Below are 22,745 nucleotides of genomic sequence, written 5' to 3'. Positions count from 1 at the left end.
TGAAAACATTAGTATATTCAGTATTCACTTTTATAAATCCATTTAAATGTATCCAACAAGGGGCTAGTTCAGTTATCTTTCAGAATCATGTAAGTAAATTGCCAAAGTCTAAATGTCTGTGAGGTAGCTCCTAATACGTTAATGGTTTTTTCAGCTTAGCTCCGATCAGAGTAAACTTTTGATGTTCGCATTGACAATGACCTCAGTCTTCTTCCAAAAAATGTGAGCATGTTGGATGCTGTGAATGTCCCTAAACAGTTCTTCAGTTTTCATAGAAAGATACCTGTGAGACTTTCAATATTTCCTCTAGAGGTGTATGAATGTGTGTGTGTGCTTGTGTGTGTGTGTGCATATGCGTGTAGGAGAGACTGAGAAAGAGAAAATGCATCTGGAGGTGTGAATGTGGAGATGGGTTGTTTACCTTGTCAAAACTTCTAAAAGAAATTGGACTGCTGGGGCTTCCCTAGTGGCGCAGTGGTTGAGAATCTGCCTGCCAATGCAGGGGACACGGGTTCGAGCCCTGGTCTGGGAAGATCCCACATGCCGCGGAGCAACTAGGCCCGTGAGCCACAACTACTGAGCCTGCGCATCTGGAGCCTGTGCTCCGCAACAAGAGAGGCCGCGATAGTGAGAGGCCCGCGCGCCGCGATGAAGAGTGGCCCCCACTTGCCGCAACTAGAGGAAGCCCTCGCACAGAAACGAAGACCCAACACAGCCAAAATAAATAAATAAATAAATAATAATTAAAGGTGCTAATAATTAAAAAAAAAAAAAAAGAAATTGGACTGCTGCTGCTATCAAACAATATTAACTGTGAGATTTGAGGTACCCATTTAGTTATCTACCTACTACCTTAGCTGTGGGGTTGATACCAATTGTCCTCGTGTAGCAGAGACATGACCCATAAAAGGGGAAAGAGATGTCACCTCAGCAGCCGTGTTTTTACCTAACTACCAGTGGGGGTTGATTTAGAATCTGGTCAGTGAGAATAGTTACCAAAGTACAGTAGGGAGATGGAGCAAGTCAGAGCTGAGAAGGCTTTCGTAAGGAGGAACTGAAGATGGAGGAAGGGAATGTTCAAGGATTGACTACAACTCTCATGGCTTCCTATGATCTTTGGTTTTTTATTACAAACAAAAGCAAAGCCAACAGAGTGCATCTTCCCTGATTCTTTCTCTCTGTGGAGTTACTAATTGGATTGCAGTCACTCCACGGTGGCTCTGTGGACTAGCACGGCCATCTGGTTTGGCATTAATAGGCCCCCAAAGTTCATTAATGTAAGATAATTGCATCAGTGACCTCTCTGCCCATGTTTGACTGGTGCTGCTGAAAGACAATAATAATGATTGATTGCCACAAATAGCCCTAATTTTGTTAGTTTCTTATGGTAATAAAACCTCCAATTATGTTCTGAGAATTCATTGGCACTGATAGTTATTAGTGGCATAAGTTATCAATGTTTGGAGCGTTTTAAATTACCATTGTATTCACGTAAAGGAAAGAAAGCAAGATTCTAACCCTGAAAATGTATAAACTACACAGGTAAAATTAATCTTGCATTAAGCTCTTATCTACTAATTCAGAAAATCATAAAAAAATATTAAAAGTTCATCACTGTCCTATGGAAGATGTCACACAAATCTACAAATTATAAAATTGCATAGAACTGCACACACACACACACACACACACACAAATGAATGCATGTAAAACTGGTGGAAACTGAATAAGGTTAGTGGATTGTAACAATATCAGTTTCCTGATTGTGATAGTGTACTATAGTTATGCAAGTTATTACTGTTGGCCAAAACTGGGTGAAAGGTATGTGGAATCTATTATTTTTCACAGCTGCGTGTAGATCTACAATTATGTCAAATCAGAAGGTAAAAGTAAGTTTGTCATTGTACAGCATCTTATTGTTTTAACAGAACATCAGCATCAAAGGGCAAGGAGTAGAGGTTGAATACTAGTACATGAAATTTTATTTTTTACAGTAAGTTTAGAGAATTGATTTAAGTTTCTTAGATGGAAAATGGTGCTTTGCTTTTTTATAGTGGTGGGTAATTTAGAAGTTTAACCTTGTAGATAATTCCTTGGTTTGTTCAACTCAATTCAATTCCCACCATTGTGTTTCTTTATTTCACAGATCTGTGTCTCCAAGTGCCCAGAAAGATTTTTAACCTACATGGAAATACAATTTAGGTACAGAAAAGACAGAAACTACTGGACATACTACAGCCAGTTCTGCAAGTCTGCTCATCTTAAGCCTGCGAAGGTATGTGTGTTTAAGCTTAAAACTAGAAAGAATTTACCTTGTTTCAATCGCAAGTGTAACATGAGCATTTGTAACGGATCAAGCTCCAAAATCTTCTTGGACGTGATTACTAATGGTACCATTTCATTAAAACACAAATGCACATGTACATACAAACACACACACACACAATTTATGCCATATCATTTTGTAGACTTGGGGTGTTATACAAGACTGTTAGGTCTGGTAAGTTAGCATCTACTATTCCCTGACACCAGCAAATTCTCTTGGATTTTTTGCTGTCCAGAGCTAAAAGCTAAATGTCATTTGCAGTCACCATTTCATTAATGTGGTGATAAAGCTCCATGGCTGCTTAATAATAAGAACTTTACTTCCAAACCTGGTTTGATAATTACTCATTTTAAAAGTCCCCAAGCACTAGATTTAAGATTTATAAGGGATTTCTAAAGCCTTATTGTGTTAATTAGTAGTAATGGCTTCTAAATTAGAGAAGATGCCATTTTTCCAGAAAAATATTAAAGGATTAGAGACTAAGGATATAACTAAGATGAAGATACACACCTTCAAAGACATGCCTTGGTTTCGGCAGGTCTGACTTTATTATTGTTGATTCAATTGAATTACAGTTAGGATATTTAAGAGTGTTTGTCAAACAAGTATGTGTGTGTGATAATCTTACAATTACTCTTATTAGGGGTGTAATTTGGGATAAGGAGATTATTAGGGAATTGAATTTTTAAATGACAAAATTTTTATATTAAGAGTAAAACTTGTCATCACATCATCTTTAAAATGTTAACATACCCTTCCTTCAATTTTAGACTCTCACACAAGTTTTACTGGATGATGATTGTCCAACAGCGATTTTTCCAAGCAAACCTTGTAAGTGGCTATTATTTTACCTTAGAAACACAGAATCTACCAAGAAGTTATTTAATTCAATTCCCTTATTTCACAGTTGACAAAACTGAGGCCGGGAATGGTCCTATGACTGGCCCAGGGTCCCAGAGTTAATTAGGAAGAATAAAGCCCATTCTTCTGGCTCCAGCTGGGGATGTTCCACTGGAGCTTGGTGAGGTTTTAGGTTTGGCTGCTTAAACACACACAAAAAAGTTTGAAAATTGATTTTTAAAAACCCATTCAGATTGATTCTTTGGTGCTCTATGAACACACATAAGCACAGACACACTCTAACACATCCACCCCTGAATTCAGCCAAAAAGTTTGTTGAGAAATTGCCTGGGGAGTGAGGGTGGGGCATATACTTGTATTTATAATTTGAAAGTTGAAATATTTGTATGTCTCCTGAATGCATCAACATTTTATTTCTTTAAAATTTATAAACTTTAACTGTTTAGAAGAAAATGAAATAATCACTCATTTTCCTTTCTTAAGGCTATAATTCTAACAACAGAGAAAAAACTTTACATAAAGATGTCCATCACAGTGTTATTCCAAAAAGCACCCCCCCAAAAAAGAAAAGACAAAGAAAATTAAACGGAAATACTCTAATATCCAAGAGCAAGGAAATGCTTAAATAATTTATGATGTATTCATTAAATGAAATATTTATAATTTTACATAAGTATTGTGTATACGTTACAATGTTACATAAAATGAAAAATACTGTATGCATTATGACAAGCCTGTATAAATTAAAATAAACAACAACGAAAAAAAACTATTCAAAGAAAAAGATTGGAAAGAAATATGCCAAAATATTAAATGATTGTTTTGGAGGTGGCAAAACTATGGCCATTTTCTCTCTTCTTTCTTCTTTTTTCTATATCTCTGTTTTTCCACAATGAGTACATATTTCTTTTAAAATGGAAGAAAGACAACAGTCATCAGTTTGAGTAGAAAGTCAGTTACCATTGAAGTAGCTACCATCAAACATAATGTCTTACATGCTCCCATCACTCTTCTCTGGATCATTAAAACCCTGCAGCAAAGATGTAGACCTGGCAAGCAACTGCATTTAACCAGGAAGTCCTGGGCAACAAGTGTCTGTAGTCAAGAAGAATGTTACAAGTTTTTACACAAAACGGTAAAAATGAATCATTAGTCACTGAAGATGTAATAGGTATAAAAGTATAACATATAATCCTGCCCTTATAAGTATAGTTTGGTTAAATGACACAATATGAAATGTACATTGGGGATACAAAAATGAATAAGGCACAGTCCTTCACAGTCTAGTGAAGGAAACATTAAGATAAATATTGAAATCACTTGTATCCCCCCAATAGAGGATTAAGTATAGTACTTGAAACAATAGTATGCAGCTAATAAAATTCACTCATTAAAGATTTTATAAATGGAAATAAGTAATATTAAAAGAAAGAAACAAGGGACAACCTCTCATGTACTGTATAATTATAACTCAAAAAAAAAATTCTTATGGAAGAAAGACTGGAGGAAATGCACCAAAAGGTTAATATAGTTCACTATGGGTGGTAAAACTATGTACAGTTTTGTATCTTCTTTCATAAAATTTTCTCTACTTTCCAAACATATAATGAGCATATTTAGTAATTAAAGCTAACGGACTAGATGAGTTATTGCCCAGATATAATACGTAGAACAAGTTTCAGGGGTTCTGTATGTGGGAACAGTGATGTTGAAGGGGCAGAAAGAGAAAGAGTACACAGAAAGGAAGAAGGGAAGGCAGGAGAGAACCTGGGCCTGTAAACCAAGGGAAGAGAGTTTTTAAAGGCAGGGGTTGTCTCCCATGTCAAAGACTCATTCAACAGAAAGTTAATTCATTCAACAGCAGATACTTACTGAGTTCCACTATGTACCAAGCACTGTGCTAGGTAATGGGTTCAAGCAGGATGAAGACTGAAAAAGATTTGGAGGTTCTGGCAACTAGGAGGTCACTGGGATCACTGGGAGACTAATTTGCATGGAGAGGTGGAGACAGAAATACGGTTTGGATTGAGAGAGAATGGAAGCATCTGGTAGAGGCTACTATGTCAGATTTGCCAGGGAAGAGCAGGAGAGAGAGAGGGCACTGAAGCAGTCACCCCGATTGTAAATGCTACGGAAGATGAAGGTAGGTAGATCAGACCATTTTAAGCCAGGAAAGTCAGGAAAAGCTTTACAAAGACATATTTCTTCTTTCTCTATATCAGCTGCTTTCATATTTTCAGGTTTACACTCCATACGAACCCATGCAAGTCTGTGATACTTCTTGTAAGAAAAAATATAAAAATTATCTATTTCTGATTGCTCCTCCCTCTTCATTTAAAATTGGGGTTTTAAAACATTTTTAGTAATAAAGATTTGTAAAGAGGCAAGGATTCTGTATAATTAAAAATAAGCACATAGAAGATTGAATGGTAAATTAACTCTTCTCAGAAATGCTAGTTTTCAAAGTGTGGGCCATTTTTGATAGCCTTAGAATTCCCATTTCCAGCCCCTCTTAAAAAAAAAACTTGTAAATGAGCTGGAATAGAGACAAATTATTCAGACTTTGTAAATAAAAATTCAATTGTCTTAGTAACCTAAAATTTGAGCTGATTCTTATTTCCCAAGGAAGTGTTCACTAAACTCTGGTTTTCAAGGTTTCACTCAAGGAGTATCTAAGAATTTTGTAAAATAACAAAATAAATTCATCCAATCATTCAAGTAAATATAGCCTTTTTATTAAAATGTGTTTACCATGAGCGAGAGGTTATCAGTATTACTCTTATAAAACCTGTGCTGTGTGTCCTTCTTATGGCTACTTGATGAATATGCCATGTATAAAATAATCAGCAAGTTTAAATGTAGCTTCAGATTATGATCATATTTGCTTTCCATGTCAGTCTTAGAATCATCAGAAAGTCTGATTATCAAGTAATGGGCAATTATCTATATTCAGCAATTTATACATTGTCTAATAAGAATTTGATTATAAATAACAGAAGGCTTAAGAAAGGGAGGACATCATGAAGGAAGAAAGTGATTATCATAATTTTAATTTATTTTTACAGATCTCCAGAGATGTTTCCCTGACTTTTCTACTAAAAATGGCACTTTAACAGTAGGAAATAAGACAGTGTTTGAAGATGGAAGTGGAAAGACAAGAAATGCTGTAGAACTCAGGGCAGCTGCAAAGTATGTTGTTTACACTCCCATTTTCAATTTTGATGCATCCCATTATTGTCCCCAAACTGAAACTTCCATTAGGTTAAGGGTTATGGAGGAAGAATTATGTCTTTTTCTGAAATATCCATGTCACTGTGGATTAGAGAACTCGGTATGTGTTCATTAAGAAAGCCAAGTAAAAGAGAAAGCAGAATGCATTTGAAAGAACAAGTATGTTTTTCAAAATGGTTAAGTCTTTCATTATCAACAGGTATAGAAATGAGACATCAGGAAACAGATCGCAAGACCTAAGTATAATTTACATTTGAATAGGCATAATTTTAAAAACCCATGCTTTTTTAAAGCACCATTTTAAAAAAATGACTGAAGTAATAAAACTGCTAGATATTTTAAAGGGAAGGGGGCCTTAAGAAAGGTGAAACAACCATGATGCTGCTCTGTCAGTACAGTGTCGAATTTCTACGGACTAACTACAGGGAAGTGAATTTTCTGTTTCCCTTGGCTGTATACATCATGGTGTTCCACGTTATTGGAAAATACAATTCCCTGGGTGCACACAGACTTGTATGTGCACAAATATAAACACACAGAGTACCATTTCATAGCTTAGTTGTTGAATTTAAAGTAAAAAAATAAAGGCATTGTAAAAAATTTATTGTTCTGTCTCAAAAGATTTTAGCAGTCTGAGTAGAACAGTGCAGTTCCTGTGTGTTTAGAATATGATAGCAACATGGATGAATTTCACAAATATAAAGCTATGTGAAAGAAATCATAAAGTAATAGTACAATTCCATTGATGAAAAATTTTAAAGTAAGCACAACTAAATTAAATTACCCTATGATGCATAGATAAATGGTACAACTAAAAAGAAAACTAGGAAATTATTATCACAAAAGTCAGGATTACGGTTAACTTTAGGGGAAGGGGGAGGTGTTGTAACTGGGGCACATGGGGGAAAGGAATGACTACGCTGTAGTTACTAAGTATGTTCACTTTGATAATTCATCAAACTGGATGCTAACGATTGGTGCACTTTTCTGTATGTGCCTCTTTGTGCCTTCCTGCTACAGAGCTGTCAGAAGATTAAGAAGGGGAATTAAATGTCATATTCATTCTTGGCTCTATGGATTTTATATTGGCTCTATGGATTTTATAAGTTAAAAGCTGATCTTACCATCTAAATTCATGCCTTATAGTGAGGCTCCTGCAACACTGAGGGCGTGTTGCATGTGTTGGAGAGGGGTCTGATTATTGCTCTTGGAAGCCATGTTCCGTCTCTGTGCAGCTATAGCTGGCTACCTTTGCAGGTTTACCAAAGTGGCACCTCATGTATTGTTGTGGCTAGGAAATGAGTCACTAGTGATAAATGGTTTCTAAAAATATGCTTAGAACTGCAGCTTCCAAATCCCTTTTATCATAACAAGAACATTTCTGTTTAGTGGTAGTCAAAAAATAATTGATTTTTTTTCCTTCTTTGAATTCAGTGGTATCAATAAAGTCCTTGATGCAAGGGCAATTGGAGTGAAAGTGTTTGAAGACTATGCAACAACGTGGTATTGGATTCTCATGTAAGTGAAAGCTTAGGTGTTTCTTCTCCAGCCCCATTCTGATTTTATCTTTGTAGAATTTCTTTCTTCAAATTCCCCATTCATAGTCATGAATAAAAGGTTGACTTGGATTTCAGTTCCTACCACTTTCTTTTTCAGACAGAGTGAAGATGAGGCAAAGATATTTGGAAATCTGCCCACTGGTAGCAGAAAGTTATAAGAATGTAAATTTAATTTTATTAAATCACTAGTAAAAGTCCTCTTATAAACATATACTTCAAGTCATGCGGGGCCATATCTGTGGTATGTTTGCTTTTCATCACACGTTACAGTGGATGCAGTGTTATTTCTCTGGTACTCATTTGTCCTCCCCTTGACCTCCAAAGGATCATTCTTATTTTTTAACACAGCCCTTCCACATAATGTTTCTTATCATCAGCATCAAAGTCACTGTACTTAAGAGAAGCTGAAAAAGACATTTGAAGGGAGGAGGAGACTTTAAATTTCCAGACATAAGATTTGCATTTCTGAAACATAAAGGAAAATGTAGTCACTCTTCTGGAGCAGGTATATGTTTTGATATGCCTAAGGCTGTCATTACTATCTGGCTCTTGTGTCACCTTCTTGTACCCTAAGTACCCTAAAAGCATCTATGATTCCCTGGTGATCAAAGAATAAAGTGAAAACTTCTTCAGATACTTACAAAGCCCCTTACAATCTGGCCCAACATAGTTTCCCAGATTTATCTCCATCCATGTTTCTGGATTAACCCTATATTCTAAACACATCAAATAGCATGCCCATCCCCGGACTGTCAAACCCCCATGTTTTTGCACATTCTGTTCTCTTTCCTAGCATATCCTTCCTTGTGTCCTGGGCAACCCCATCTCATTATTTAAAATCAGCTTTTGTGTCATCTATGATGTCTTTCTTGACTTCCCCAGCTATAGTAAATTACTTGCCCCTCTGTGTTCCTCATAGTCATTGTGTGTGTGTGTGTGTGTGTGTGTACGTGTGTACATACCTATATATAAACACACATACCTGTCTTCCATATAGCACCACCGTCTTGTGTTTTATTTACCTGACTCTTTCCCTCTGATAAACTATGAACTCTTTACCATGGTAACTATGTCTAACTCATCTTTATTTTCCTAACTCCTGGTATTGTTCTTGGACCATAGAGATGCATAGAAAATGTGGAACAGTTATAAAAATTCTAGGGGAACAAGATAGATATATTTAACTATAAGGTGCTTAATAAAGTCAAAATTGCACTGTGTGTAAAATACTAGTGAGTAGTTTTTGGAGCTATGAAACTAGATAGTTTTATCAGATTTTACTCATTTTGATGCTTTGTCTTACACAATTACAGTAATTATTTTCAGTGTGTAGTTCAGGATATATCTCCATAGCAGAGATTGTAGTCTATACTTGACAGGAAACTGGTGCCCCTATTGTCAGACCCAAATATCACTAGATAATTTTTATGGTTTTCCTTTGTTTTGGCTTTCCCACTCTTACCTGAAAAAAGTGTAAATTATGATAGATTCTCCTGTCCTCCTCACTCCCAACACACACACTGAAATACTCTCTACCCAGGGACTAAACACCTAGAACTGCTAGAACATAAACTACACCTCCCTTTATTTTCAACTCTTCTGTTCTCATCTATTTTATACATATAAAGCGAAAGACTGACATGCTGGGACTTAGTTTATTCAGTTAGAATTTTTATGCGGGAATTAAAAACACACAACAGTAAAGAGCTATATTTCTTTTCTTCCCCCCCACCCCCGAACTTTTTTAATAACCCCCTTGGACTATGCCACAGAATAATTCTTCAACTATGTTGAATATTTCAGCATTAAAGTATCTGTGATTTTTAAAAGGGAATAGCTTCTGAAGTTAAAAGCACAGGCTCTGCAAGACTGTGAGCTGAGGGGGCACTCTGATACATGCTGTCATCTATCCAGTGACAGTATTATTAATATTTTCTTTTTAAAGATAATATTTGAAGACAATAAACTCAATAAATGTGCCAGGCTCTGTCTGTTTGGAAACTTGCAGATATCACCAGTGGTGTCAGTTCTTAATAGAAGCATCAGCCAAATTTCCAATCTTAGTGAGTTCTCTTTGATGAAATTACCTAGAAGAATCCAATATGACTTTAACCTGGATATATGGCGGGGGGGAAGAAGTACCTCTAGTAGCTCAATCAAACCCCAGTAAGAAATTAAAACAGAAGGAAAATATTCATGCTGTTGATTGGTTGATAAAGTTGCATGGCCCAGGAGACACAGGAGCCTTATCACGGCTCCAAATAATGGCCCACAGACCACTGGGAACCTGAAATAAATGTCTAGTGAGGTTAGACATCACAAACGATTAGAGATAATTAGACCAGAATGATAATGACTGCAAAATCATGGATTCAGGAACTGTGTGGGGCAGTTATTTTGCTTGTCTTTCTGCCCTAAGATTGTTCCCTTACCGCTAGAGTGTTATATTACATAAGGTTTTCATTAGTCACCAGGTAGATAGAACAAGAACAGCACAATTTCCTCATGGATATGCTTTATCCATGCTTTTTATACTTGGTGGATAAGTGTGAAGGAAAAAAATAGGACTGTGGCAGATAGGAACTGTGGTTTTTCCTGGAACAACTATTGATACTGAACTTCAGTTTACCTAGGCACAAAATTGATTCATGTGTAAAGTCCCTGATGGTCCTACTCTTTCACATGAAAATCTTAACAGCAAAAATTATTTATACTTTTTAACATTATAAATGTTTCTATAGCCAGGTAAAATAATCAAGAATCATTTTGAATAGAAAAAAGTGTTGTCTTGCTGTGCTCATTCTGCTATGTTTAGCACACTGGCCCACTGTGTTTGCTGTGCATTTTTTCCTCCAGTGGCCTGACTATTGCCATGCTCCTCAGTTGGATGTTTGTGATACTCCTGCGGTTCACGGCTGGCTTCCTCTTCTGGCTCTTCACCTTTGGTGTGATTGGGATTATAGCTTATGGTAGGTATCACCCTCTTAAAATCACCAAATATCAAAATAATCTTTTTCTTTTCAGTCCCCATTATCAATCACCAGAAAGCATTTTCCTTGCAGTGAGTTTAATTATTCCCCTCCAAAAGTTGTTAAATTGAGAAAAATTATTTAATTTTGCATATATTGTCTCTATTATTTCTTCTTTATCTTGGAAAAAAAAAAGTGCTATCAGAAAGTTCTAGTCTTTTTCTCTACCAGCCTTTGGTCTCATGCCTCATGGGTATTAAGAAGGAGGTGAAAAGAATCCCTTTTAAGTTAATGAAAAATATTTCAGACAATTTCTTTGAGCCCTTTAACTTTTCTATCTGATCAAAGGCCAGGTCTGCATTGTTACAGAAGTGTGATTGATCTGTTTTCCTCTTTCAACTTGAACTTTTAATCCAGGTACTGTCACACATTTTAATAATTGGCCAGTACTCCATAATGAGGCATCACCCTCTAGAGGCAAGTATTCTGAATCACACATTGGATGGAGAGTTACTTTATTTCAAGGTTGACCTCTAATTATTAACTCAATCCTGCCAAATGCAGTACAGGTAAAATGCAAACACTAAAAAAGGAATTAAAGTCTCTCCTAATGAACAGTATAGCACTTATGGCAGCTTCTTCTCAGTCTTCTAATAAATGTATGGGCCAATATATGAATGTTTGAGAGGTTTCTATTCAAAAGAATGATTTCTGCTACAACACCATTTAGATTGACAATGAGATTTTATGGTCACAGATACCAAAAATAACAATTTCCTATTATTGTCACTCAAAGAAGAAGAGCTTTAAACATGTCAGTATTAGAAACCAGCAGAATCCGCAAAATCTGTAGCTAACTTGGGTTCCAATCCCAGCTCCATAATGTAACTGGGAGATTTTGGAAAATTTTAATGATTATAAGTCTCAGTTTCCTTATCCATAACATCAGCACAATAGTGGTATCTCCATCTCACAAGACTGTGAGTGTAAAATGAGGCAATGAATATAAAGATCTTAGAACAGTCCCTGGAATACAGCAAACACTCAGCATGTCTTGGGGTATTGTTATTATCCTGCTCGTTATCCTCATTAAGTTTCTAGACAGTTGTTCACGTCTTTCCAGGTATTATTCCTTATCTGCTCCTCCTGTGCAGCTGCCCGTGAAGAGGTGGGTCAGTCTGGTAGAGGAATGCAAGAATTGCTGTCCTCTAATCTGAAACTCCCAAGAAAGCTTTTTGTCTAAAAGTCGTTTTTTGTTTTCCTCCTTGGAGCTCAAAATATCCCCTTTCCTTTGCCATCTTAGAGGTTGAGCATGTGAACAATTCTCATTGACCAGAACAAATTAAGAGATATATAGGGGAGGCCATATAACACCATGGTTACAAATATGTATTTGGAGTTTGTAAAAGGCACAGTTCTAGAATCATCACATATTAATTGTGTGATTCTCTGCAAGTACATAGTGTCTCTAATTCATAGTTTCCTCAACTGTATAATAGGAATCTGTGAGTGTTAATAAATAATGTATATAAAGTACTTAGAGAGCTGCCTAACACATAGTAATTGTTCAGTAAATGCTACCTATTATTTTGTTATTATGCAGGAATATTATTGAGGAAAGAGGACTTGAAGCCCAGGGAACATACTTTTAAAAACAAACAAACAAACACTAGGACAGGAGTGAGAAAGCAATGGAAAAATAAATTGGAAAACACTGCTGAGATTTTCACATCCACCAGTATGGAGGAATTAATAACCTGAAGGGTCCTCTTGCTATGAAATAATGGCATAAAATAGTATTGTATTGTTTTATGTAATGTATTTTTTTGATGAGCTTACCAGAAGTAAAGGAAATCTACCCAAAAGGAAAACCATTTTAAACCCACAAACTAAAATGTGGGGAACTGAGCAGGAAGCACATATGAAATTATGGGCGGACCATACCAGGGCTACAATCAGGACACTTAGAGCCAGCAGAAGAGTAGAGGGTCAGACCTGAAACTCCTGGAGTAGGTCTGGGATCCTGGAAAACTTATAAAGTGACCCCAGTTTGGTAGTACCCTTTTGTTGCCAACAGAAACAAATATAAATCCCCTCTAGATGAAAGCACCTTCAATTCAGATCACCAGGTTTCCACAGATTAAAATGAACAAACTATGAGTTGCAATCAAAGATTGCCAAACATGCAAGGAAATGGTCTTTTGCAAGAAACAAAAGAGGGCTTCCCTGGTGGTGCAGTGGTTAAGAATCTACGACACAGGTTCGAGCCTTGGTCTGGGAAGATCCCACCTTCTGCGGAGCAACTAAGCCTGTGCGCCACAACTAGTAAGCCTGTGCTCTAGAGCCCACAAGCCACAACTACTGAAGCCTGTGTGCCTAGAGCCCATGCTCTGCAACAAGAGAAGCCACTGCAATGAGAAGCCCGTGCACCACAACGAAGAGTAGTCCCCGCTCACCACAACTAAAGAAAGCCTGCGCACAGCAATGAAGACCCAACGCAGCCAAAAAACATATATAAGATAAATAAATCCAATGCAGCCAAAAAACATATATAAGATAAATAAATTTATATTAAAAAAAAAAAAAAAGAAACTATAAACATCAGATTGAGGCCTCCAAGAATTCAGATATGGATTGATACAGAACATGAGATAATCATGTATAAAATGTTTAAGAATTAAAAATACAATTTAAAAAAAAAGAAATCATCAAAAATATCCAGGCATACATGGAGATGAACCAAATAGAACTTTTCAAATCAAAGCAATACTGTGTTAGATTAAAAATTAAATTGATAAGTTAAATAGTAAAATAGAGAATTAATGAACTGAAAGATGAACCTCTGAAATAATTACTCAGAATACAGCAGAATGTGACAAGAGGACAAAATATGATTGTGTGGTTAAGAGAGATAGAGAATAGATTGAGAAGGGCCTAAAATATATCAACATGTTTGAAAGGTATTGGCTGAGAATTTTCTAGAACTGATGAAAGATATAAATTCAAAGATACAGGAAACTCTAATTATACCAAGGAGAGTAAGGAAAGTGACACCCATATCTAGTTGTACTTTCTTTTATTTGTTCAGTCAACAAATATTAGTTGAGCAGCTGCTGTGTAACAGGCACTATTCTAGGCTCTTGAGAAAGAACAGTAAACAAAAAGACAAACGTTCTAACTCTCCTGATACTTATAGCCTAAGCAAATTATCTATTAGAAGGTGATTCTTGCCATGAAAAAAAGAAAAAGTAGAATAGATAAAGGGGGATTGAGAGTATCACGGTAGGGCAAGGAGAGCAAATTGCAGTATTAGTAGGGTAGGCCTTTTTGAGAAGAGGTCTGAGAAAACACTTGAAGGAGGCAATGGAGTTAGCCATTGGAGATAAAGGAAAAGTTCCAGACAGTGAGTACAGCTAGCGCAAAGTCCTGAAGGTGGGAGCGTGTTGAAGAAATGGCTAGAATGCTTGTGTGGATGAGTGTACTGAGTAAAGGGGAGAATAGGAGATGAGGTCATAGAATTTATGGAGGGCCAGAGACTTATAGATTATTGTAAGATCTTGCTTTTTACTCTGAGTGAAATGGGGAGGCAAGGTAGGGTTTTGAGTAGAGAAGGGATATGAAATGATGACAGCTTTAGTCCCTGTGTTGAGAAGAGACCATAGTGAGGCAAGAGAAGAAGCAATGAGATCAGTGAATAGGTTACTGCAGTAATTCATGTGCCAAATGAGGGAAGCTCAGACCAAGGTGGTAGCAATAAGGATGGGCATATAGGTTTTTAATGTAGAACCAACCGAATTTCCTGATGGATTGAGTGCAGTTCAAAAGAGAGTGTGAGGAGTCAAGAATGACTTCTAAGGTTTTAATCCAAGCAACTGGAGAGATGGAGTTGACATCAACTGAGATAGGGAAGGTTTGAGTGGAGCAAGGTTCTAAACCTTTTGGTTTAGAAAGGGGATTGATCAGAAGTATAATTTTGAACATGTTGAGTTTGAGATGTTTATTAGGCATTAAAGTGGAGATGTCAAGTAGGCAGTTGAATATACAGTCTGGATTTAGAAAGAGAGAGTTAGCCTAAAGAAATATAGTTAGGAGTCAGGAGCATTAGAGCCATGAGACTGGCTGAGATTACCCCAAAAAATAGGTATACGTAGAGATGTGGACCAAAGACCGAGCTCAGAGGTCCTCCAACATTAATAGGTCAGGGAGAAGAGAAGGGACCAGCAAAGACAACTGAGGAAAAACAGGTTTTTTAAAAAACTAAAAGCAGGTGATGTTATAGAAGCCAAGTTAAAAAGTAGCAACAACAACAAACAACAACAAAAGCGTAGGGAGTGATAAACCATGTCATATGGGGCTGATAGGTCAAGAAAGATGAGAATTGAGAAACTGAGACTAGGCCTTGGATTTAGAAATGTGATGAGATCATTGGTAATCTGATGAGGGCAGTTTTGGTAGAATAATGAGAAAGAAAAGTCTGGTTAGAGTGGATTGAAAGAGGATGGGAGGAGAGGAACTGCAGATAGACAATATAGATGGCTATTTGGGAGAGTTTTATTGCAGTGGGGAGTAATTGGGCAGTGGATTGGGGGAAGAGTGTCAAAAGTAGAATATCTTTTGTTTTATTCTTTAAGATGTGAGAAAGAACAACATGCTTGTATACTGTTCGGAATGACCCATTAGAGAGCAAGAAATTAATGATGTAAAAGAAAGAAATTGTTGTGAAACTTCAGAAGACCAAAGACAAAAGATTTTTTTTTTTTTTTTTTTTTTTTTTTGGCTGTGTTGGGTCTTTGTTTCTGTGCGAGGTCTTTCTCCACTTGCGGTGAGCGGGGACCACTCTTCATTGCAGTGCGTGGGCCTCTTACTGTCGCGGCCTCTCCCGTTGTGGAGCACAGGCTCCAGACGCGCAGGCTCAGTAGTTGTGGCTCATGGGCTTAGTTGCTCAGTGGCATGTGGGATCTTCCCAGACCAGGGCTCGAACCCATGTCCCCTGCATTGGCAGGCAGATTCTTAACCACTGCGCCACCAAGGAAGCCCAAGACAAAAGATTTTTAAAACAACTGGAGAGAAAAGACAGATCATATACAAAGGAACAATTAGGCTGAAGCAGACTTTTTTTTTTTTTAATTATAAAATTTTTTATTTATTTTTATTTTTGGCTGCATTGAGTCTTCGTTGCTGTGTGTGGGCTTTCTCTAGTTGTGTCGAACGCGGGCTACTCTTTATTGCAGTGCGCAGGCTTCTCATTGCGGTGGCTTCTCTTGTTTTGAAGCATGGGCTCTAGGTGTGCAGGTTTCAGTAGTTGTGGCACGTGGGCTCAGTAGTTGTGGCTCGCGGGCTCTAGAGCGCAGGCTCAGTAGTTGTGGTGCATGGGCTTAGTTGCTCCGTGGCATGTGGGATCTTCCCAGACCAGGGATCAAACCCGTGTCCCCTTCATTGGCAGGCGGATTCTTAACCACTGCGCCACCAGGGAAGTCCCTGAAGTAGACTTTTTGACAGCAACAAAAGAACTAGAATAATACCTTCAAAGAGCTAAGAAAAAATAACAGTCAACCTACAGCTGTACACCCAGCAAAACTATCTTTCAAGAATAAGAGTAACATAAAGATATTTTAAGATAAGTAAAAACCAGAGTTTACAAATAGACATATACTAAAGGAATGCCTACTTCAAGAAGGAAAATGATTCCACAAAAATGTATGAGATGCATGAAAGAATGATGAGCAAAGAAAATGAATTGGTAAATGTATAGGTAGAGCTTAACAACCTTTGTATAAAATAATGATAATATCCAATTTTTTGAGGTCTAACTGTACATAAGTAAAATACAGAGGAATAATCAGCCTGGGGTGATTATTGAGTAATCTAAGTTTCTTGTATTTCCTTGTGTTGACTTTAGACTTGGTTAGTAAGTACACATAGTCAATTTTCAAGGGTAATTTATTCTAAAAACAGAGAAGACATCTCTGAACCAGTAGAGGGGAAAAATTGAATATAAGTAAACGAACAAAAACCGATCAATTTTTAAAGGACAAGAATTGGAAGAAAAGAAGTACAGATACAAAGTGGAACAGGAAAAGCAAAAAGTAAGAAGGTTGAAAAATAAATATAGCAATACATTAAATATAAATTTATTAAGCTCATCATTTAGAATACAGAGATTGTCAGGTCAGATTAAGATATAAATATACAAATTGGAGCTGTGCTATTTACATAAGTTACACAAAACATAAGGAAACTGGAAGTTTCAAAGTGAAGGGATAGATAAAAATATACTAGCAATCATTAACCAAAAGAAAGCTGCAGTAGCCATAATAATATCAGACAAAATAGATTTTGGAATGAAAAGCATTGCTAGGGATATAAAGGATACAATTTACTAAAAAGATACACTAATTCTAAACATTTATGCATCTAAAAATAGCCTCAAAAGTCAGAGAACTATAAGAATTAATAATAAATCAATAAATAATAAATATGGGATATAAATACCCCTTAAGGAGATATTTCAACATATATTTCTGCTAAAATAAGAGAATAATAAGCACAGGATTCAGAATAATTGTTCTTTGGCAGGGAGAGGCAGTTGGTATGACAGGATGAAAATCTCAGGTAGAAGAAAAATTTTTATTTTGTGTAATTAGAGCAAAATTAGCATGATAAAATCTTAAGATGGTTGATGCATTCATATGTGTTTATTTTACTGTATGCTTTAAAACCAACATCTGCATTACATATAATTTTGTATGTATCAAATATTCCATAAAGCATTTTTAAAGGAATTTTAAAAAATTCACAGGGAAAGCAGTGCCTAAAAGGAAGGGATTTATCTTATATTTCTTTGAGAAACAACTGTCCTTTCTAATTTAGTTTTTTGTCTTTCCATGGGCCATACCCTCTCACCTTGTATCTAGGAAAAAAACCGGTTAGTTTACAGTTAGAGGTTTTAAAAGCTATTTTCCTCATTATTGCTAGAACATATCCAATGGACCTAATCCAGACCCATGGGTCATTAAAATAAATAGGCCTCTTAACTCTGTTTTTTACTCCCACTTTATCTAGACCATGTGAAAAGTCATATACAGTTTGAAACACAGAGTCTTGGGGAAAATACAGTAAGTCCATGTTTGCCTTGCCTGGACACAATCTTTGATAAGAATATGCTTTTAGATAGTTCCATCAAGACATTCCTTCACCATCAAGAAGATTTCACAAGGGCTTTTTTCAACTTAAATAATTTTTAAAATTTGCTTTTTAAATAGATTATATGTTAAAAGATAAAAAGTTTATACAGTGAAAATTTTCCTTCTCATTCTATTCCTTAGTCACCAAGTTTCCCGCCCTGGAAGCAAAAAATATTGTATTTCTATGTATCCTCCCAGAGATACTTTATGTGTGTATAAGAAAATATATATAGTTCTTACTTCTTATATGAATTATAGCATATTTTTATATCATTTTGTACTTTTCTTTTTTCCACTTAACAAAACATCTAGTGATCATTCACTAACACTACACTTTCTCCTCTTTATATGGAAATGCAGTGTTCTACTGTACAAATACACCATAATTTTTTTAACCAGTCGCTATTGATGGACATTAAGGTTGTTTCTAGTTAAAAGGTCATTTAAAGCCAGATGTTGCCACAGTCATCCAGACAAATACTGGAAACATTTATATTGAATACAATAGCACACTTAGACTATTAGATGCACATAAAATATTTAATGTGAAATATGAATCTTGCCTTTGTAAAAATGACCACGCTGATCAATTTCATGTAGATATGTGTTATAAGTGTATAGCTTATATTTCAGAAAATAACATTTTATATTAGTCTACTTTTCTCTCCTTTTCAAGGAATATGGCACTGTTACCGGGAATACAGCAGTCTTCAGGGACAGCCAGATTCTCACTTAACTGTATATCACATCGGGATTCAGACTGATATAAGCATGTACTTTCAACTGAAACAAACATGGTTCGCATTTAGTGAGTGGATTTTAAAAACTTGTTTGTTAAAATTGTAATAACAAGAAAGCATCTTTTTGTGTAAAGGAAAATTTGGGTTGGTATAACTTGTTAAATATACTTATTGCTAATGTCATTAAAGTAAGTGTGTCTATAATAATACTAGCTACAATAAATGGAAAAGTCATTGAGGGGAATTTATTATACAATCTAGGAAAATGTTACTTTACAATGATCTCAAGCTATTTGCCTTCAACTTAAAATGGGTTGGATATAGACGTTTATAGCCATTAATCTGATATCCAAGAAAGGTATTTTAAAAGGAAAAAAATGCTTGATTTTTCAAACTTGTTTTTAAAAATAGAAAAAGGAAAAAGAAAAATAAGAAACAACAAATTTTTCATAGCAGGATTTTTAAACAACTTATTATAGAATTGGAATAATAAGTAACTGAAAAGAAATTTACAGTTTTAAATGTTTATTTAGATTCAGTTAGTTAAGGGTAATATTAACAAAATTTTAAAAAGCTAGATGATTTCAGAGATGGCTTTAATCCTATATTTCTAGAATGGTTTTATTATACTATTCCTTGCACTTTACAGAGATTCATGTTATTTATTCAAGATTTTAAAGATGATTTATAATTACATGGTGCTTTAGAAATATTTCATCTTCATATATTGTTGAAGTTAGAGAGCTAGGGAAGACAAGTTTGAGGATGCCTGGTAAGAAGCCCAGAGGTAGCCTAAGAGGGGGACAGTATCTTGGAGAGGATCATGATTCCGGCATGGCTCCCATCACCGTAAATCTGAAAACTTAATTTTGCCACTTCACCCAAAAGTCATCAGGGACAGGCTCAGAACATGCCACCAGAGTGCCTTTTTATTCGTTAAAACTATTAGGGTACTCTCTCTGTGACCAGAATACAGACATATATCCCACCTAGGACAGTGCTTTCCTGGGGTCAAGGCATATGGGGCATAAGATTACTAATGGGAAAGATTTTTAGCAGAGACCCTTGGATAGTCTTGAGAGATGTTTTCTTCAGGCTCATGCCAAGCTTGATGACCTAGCCCTGCGGCACAGAAGCCCCCAACAGATTCCTTTGTCTGCCAAATTCAGTTTTTCTCTGTTCCTTGGATAGTGCTAGATCAAAATGCCAAATTCTTGCTCTTTCGGTTCCCATTTCTAGCCCCCATGCAGCTAATTCCCTTCACATAACACATTATTTTTTCAAATATGTTTCAGAAGAACTTCATTGATAGCCATTTTTTTTAACTATAAAAATCAGGCGTCTTAGAACTTACATCCTCATTACTTTTTCTGAATTTGAGTGATTCCATATCTCCTCAGCAGTCCACTTACTGTTATCTGTCATTTCTAAAGATGACAAATCTCATCCATTATGTATTGAAACCTCTAGTTTTACTCTCAGATGGATCTTAGTTACAGGTTCTATGGTCATCCCGCTGCTGTCTCTTAAGGACCTTCAACACAAAAATCATTGAGATGATCAGAATCTGCCATTGGAAAAGTTGAGAGGTACTTTGAGGAAAAAACAGAGCTTGCTTTTATTTTCAAGTCTAGCAATACTTATCTTTCCTCAAATGAGTGTTAGCTTTCACAACGCATTTAGCGGACATTAATTGATTACTTGCTCTGTGTTTGATGAAATCCTAGGCACCAGAGACAAGGGTGTACGTATGAAATTATACTAATTGACAGAAACACTAAAAATATGCAGTTATACATGCAAAAATTATAATTTTTATGAGTCTGGGATTGTGTTAGGAGATGGTTCTATTCTCATTTCTATTAATTATCCCAGCCTCCTTGGTAAAGTTAGATTTATACCAGCTTCTCTATAGGGGCTTAAAAATATGTTTCTATTGTTTGCTCTTGCTCAAACAAAAGGAGGGAATATAATATATAAATTCAAAAGACAGTTAAATTTCTCTAATATAACCATTTAAAATATGTAATTTTGTAAAGGTACAAATTTAATATGCAATGTTCTTTTTCAATGCAATATCAGAACATAAAAAAAAAAACATAAAGTGACTGATATATTTCATATTCTTAAGTTTGTCCAAAGAAGATAATGATTTTAGGTTAATATGGTTATACTCCACAATTTTGGACTCAGTTTAGTTTTAAGAGAATCAAATTTGCATAAAAACATAAATACATCGTTTAACTAAAAGAAGATGTAGTAGCGAGATGATACGTTACTAAGATCCTCCCACATCTCTGGGTTAACTGATTTCTACTTACTTGGAGATACTAACTGAAGTGTGATTTATCATCCGAATCTCAGTGTTATAACAATAGAATGAAATAATGAGTGCCCTATCACTGGAAGTGTTCAGACATGAGCGGAATAACTATCTAGCAAGAATGTTAGAGTGGATTCTTTCATGGGTAGGAATTTAATTTAACTTTCCATTAAGTTTCTTTTATAATTTCAGATTTTGTTATTAGCAGTACTATATTTCCTTAATTTAGGATCCACACCTTTTCACTTTTTAACATCTCTGAGGTCAGGATGCATTTTATAATCAATGAATAGACATTTAATAAAGGATTTCTTTACTTTTCCTAAAAGGATATTACTAAATTGAAGGCATGTCTTAGAATTGAGGAAATATAGTAATTAGGACTGTTTGGCTTTAAGTAAAAAGAAACAAAGGAACAAGCTGGAGGCAAGGCAGGGGTATTTATTCTAAGAATATAGAAGTGTCTCACCAAACTCAGAGTAGCAGAAAAGCAGCTGGACTTTCAGGTGTATGTGGATCAAGAAAACAAAAATCCAAAAAGGAGCCAAGATTTCCTCCATTTGCTCTCTTTCTTTACACATATACATTTTATTCTTTCTTTGCAGGTTCACTTACTTCACATAAAGATGGGTTTTACACAGTTTATTAAATGTGTATAACTCTTAGTTCAAGAGGTTTATAAACTTCAATTCAAAACTGAACTAGATTCCCTTAATTCTAATTCTGAGACTTTTATGACACAACTTGGGTTGAGTTTACACTCTGATTTCATCAATGGCAGCCGTGATAGGTGGAGTGTGAAACTTAAAATGTGGCATCTCAGAACCCACTCCGTCCATCAGCAAGATCAATTAATTAAGAGGCATTGTGAGTGGGGAGGCAGCCCAGAATTTTTCTTCTGTAATGATTCTCTTACTCAAAGGAGTGAAAGTGAAAACATCTAAAATAGAGTTGCCTAAAGCAGCCCTTCCTTCCTTCCATGCCTATTTTCTCATTTCTACCAATGGTGTGAAATGTTTCCATAGATAAAATGAAGCCTGTCCAACTGGGTTGTTTAAACTCTAGCTAAAAGTTTTAATCTAGATTTTTTTTTTAGCGTTTCTGGGAGGTTTTGAAAGCGATTTTCTAAAACTGGCATTTTTGGAGAGGTAGCACTGCTTAAATTATGAAGTGTCAGAATTGGCAGAAATAATCATGAAGATCAGTCCTAACTTTTGCAGAGAAAGTTTGCTTTTTGGATTGATTTGCATCGTACACTATTTTTTTTTTTCCCTGTTTAAAGTGATAATACTCTGCATCCTTGAAGTGTTCATCATCCTCATGCTGATCTTCCTCAGGGACCGAATCCGCATCTCCATTGCCCTGCTGAAGGAGGGGAGCAAGTAAGGCCTTGATGGAGAAACTCATATACTGTATATCAATCAGTCATATTGGTCACTGCTTATTTGTAGATGCCCCAGACTATTTTCCCTTTAAGATGGCTTGTTAAATCTGCTTTCCATTCAACAAGACTTGTTCAAGTTCAGACTCTGCCACATATTAAAAACTTCAT

General features: G+C 35.9%; 1 protein-coding gene across 3 annotated transcripts in view; it reads left to right on the top strand.

Annotated features, from left to right (window-relative positions):
• The window catches only part of SLC44A5 (solute carrier family 44 member 5), a 357,535-nt gene that overhangs the window by 305,781 nt on the left and 29,009 nt on the right, over positions 1-22,745 (top strand). For all 3 annotated transcript variants that reach the window (XM_057534098.1, XM_057534090.1, XM_057534109.1), the window contains 7 exons: positions 2,147-2,275; positions 3,097-3,157; positions 6,253-6,376; positions 7,853-7,936; positions 10,834-10,946; positions 18,807-18,938; positions 22,476-22,575. In XM_057534098.1, the coding sequence (XP_057390081.1) occupies positions 2,147-2,275; positions 3,097-3,157; positions 6,253-6,376; positions 7,853-7,936; positions 10,834-10,946; positions 18,807-18,938; positions 22,476-22,575 (743 nt within the window). The remainder of the gene's footprint in view (positions 1-2,146; positions 2,276-3,096; positions 3,158-6,252; positions 6,377-7,852; positions 7,937-10,833; positions 10,947-18,806; positions 18,939-22,475; positions 22,576-22,745) is intronic.

The sequence above is a fragment of the Balaenoptera acutorostrata genome, chromosome 1, assembly GCF_949987535.1.
Source record: "Balaenoptera acutorostrata chromosome 1, mBalAcu1.1, whole genome shotgun sequence".
NCBI classification, from domain to species: Eukaryota; Metazoa; Chordata; class Mammalia; order Artiodactyla; family Balaenopteridae; genus Balaenoptera; species Balaenoptera acutorostrata.
Note: the sequence above shows the minus strand (reverse complement) of the source record. Positions and strands in the feature narration are given on the sequence as shown.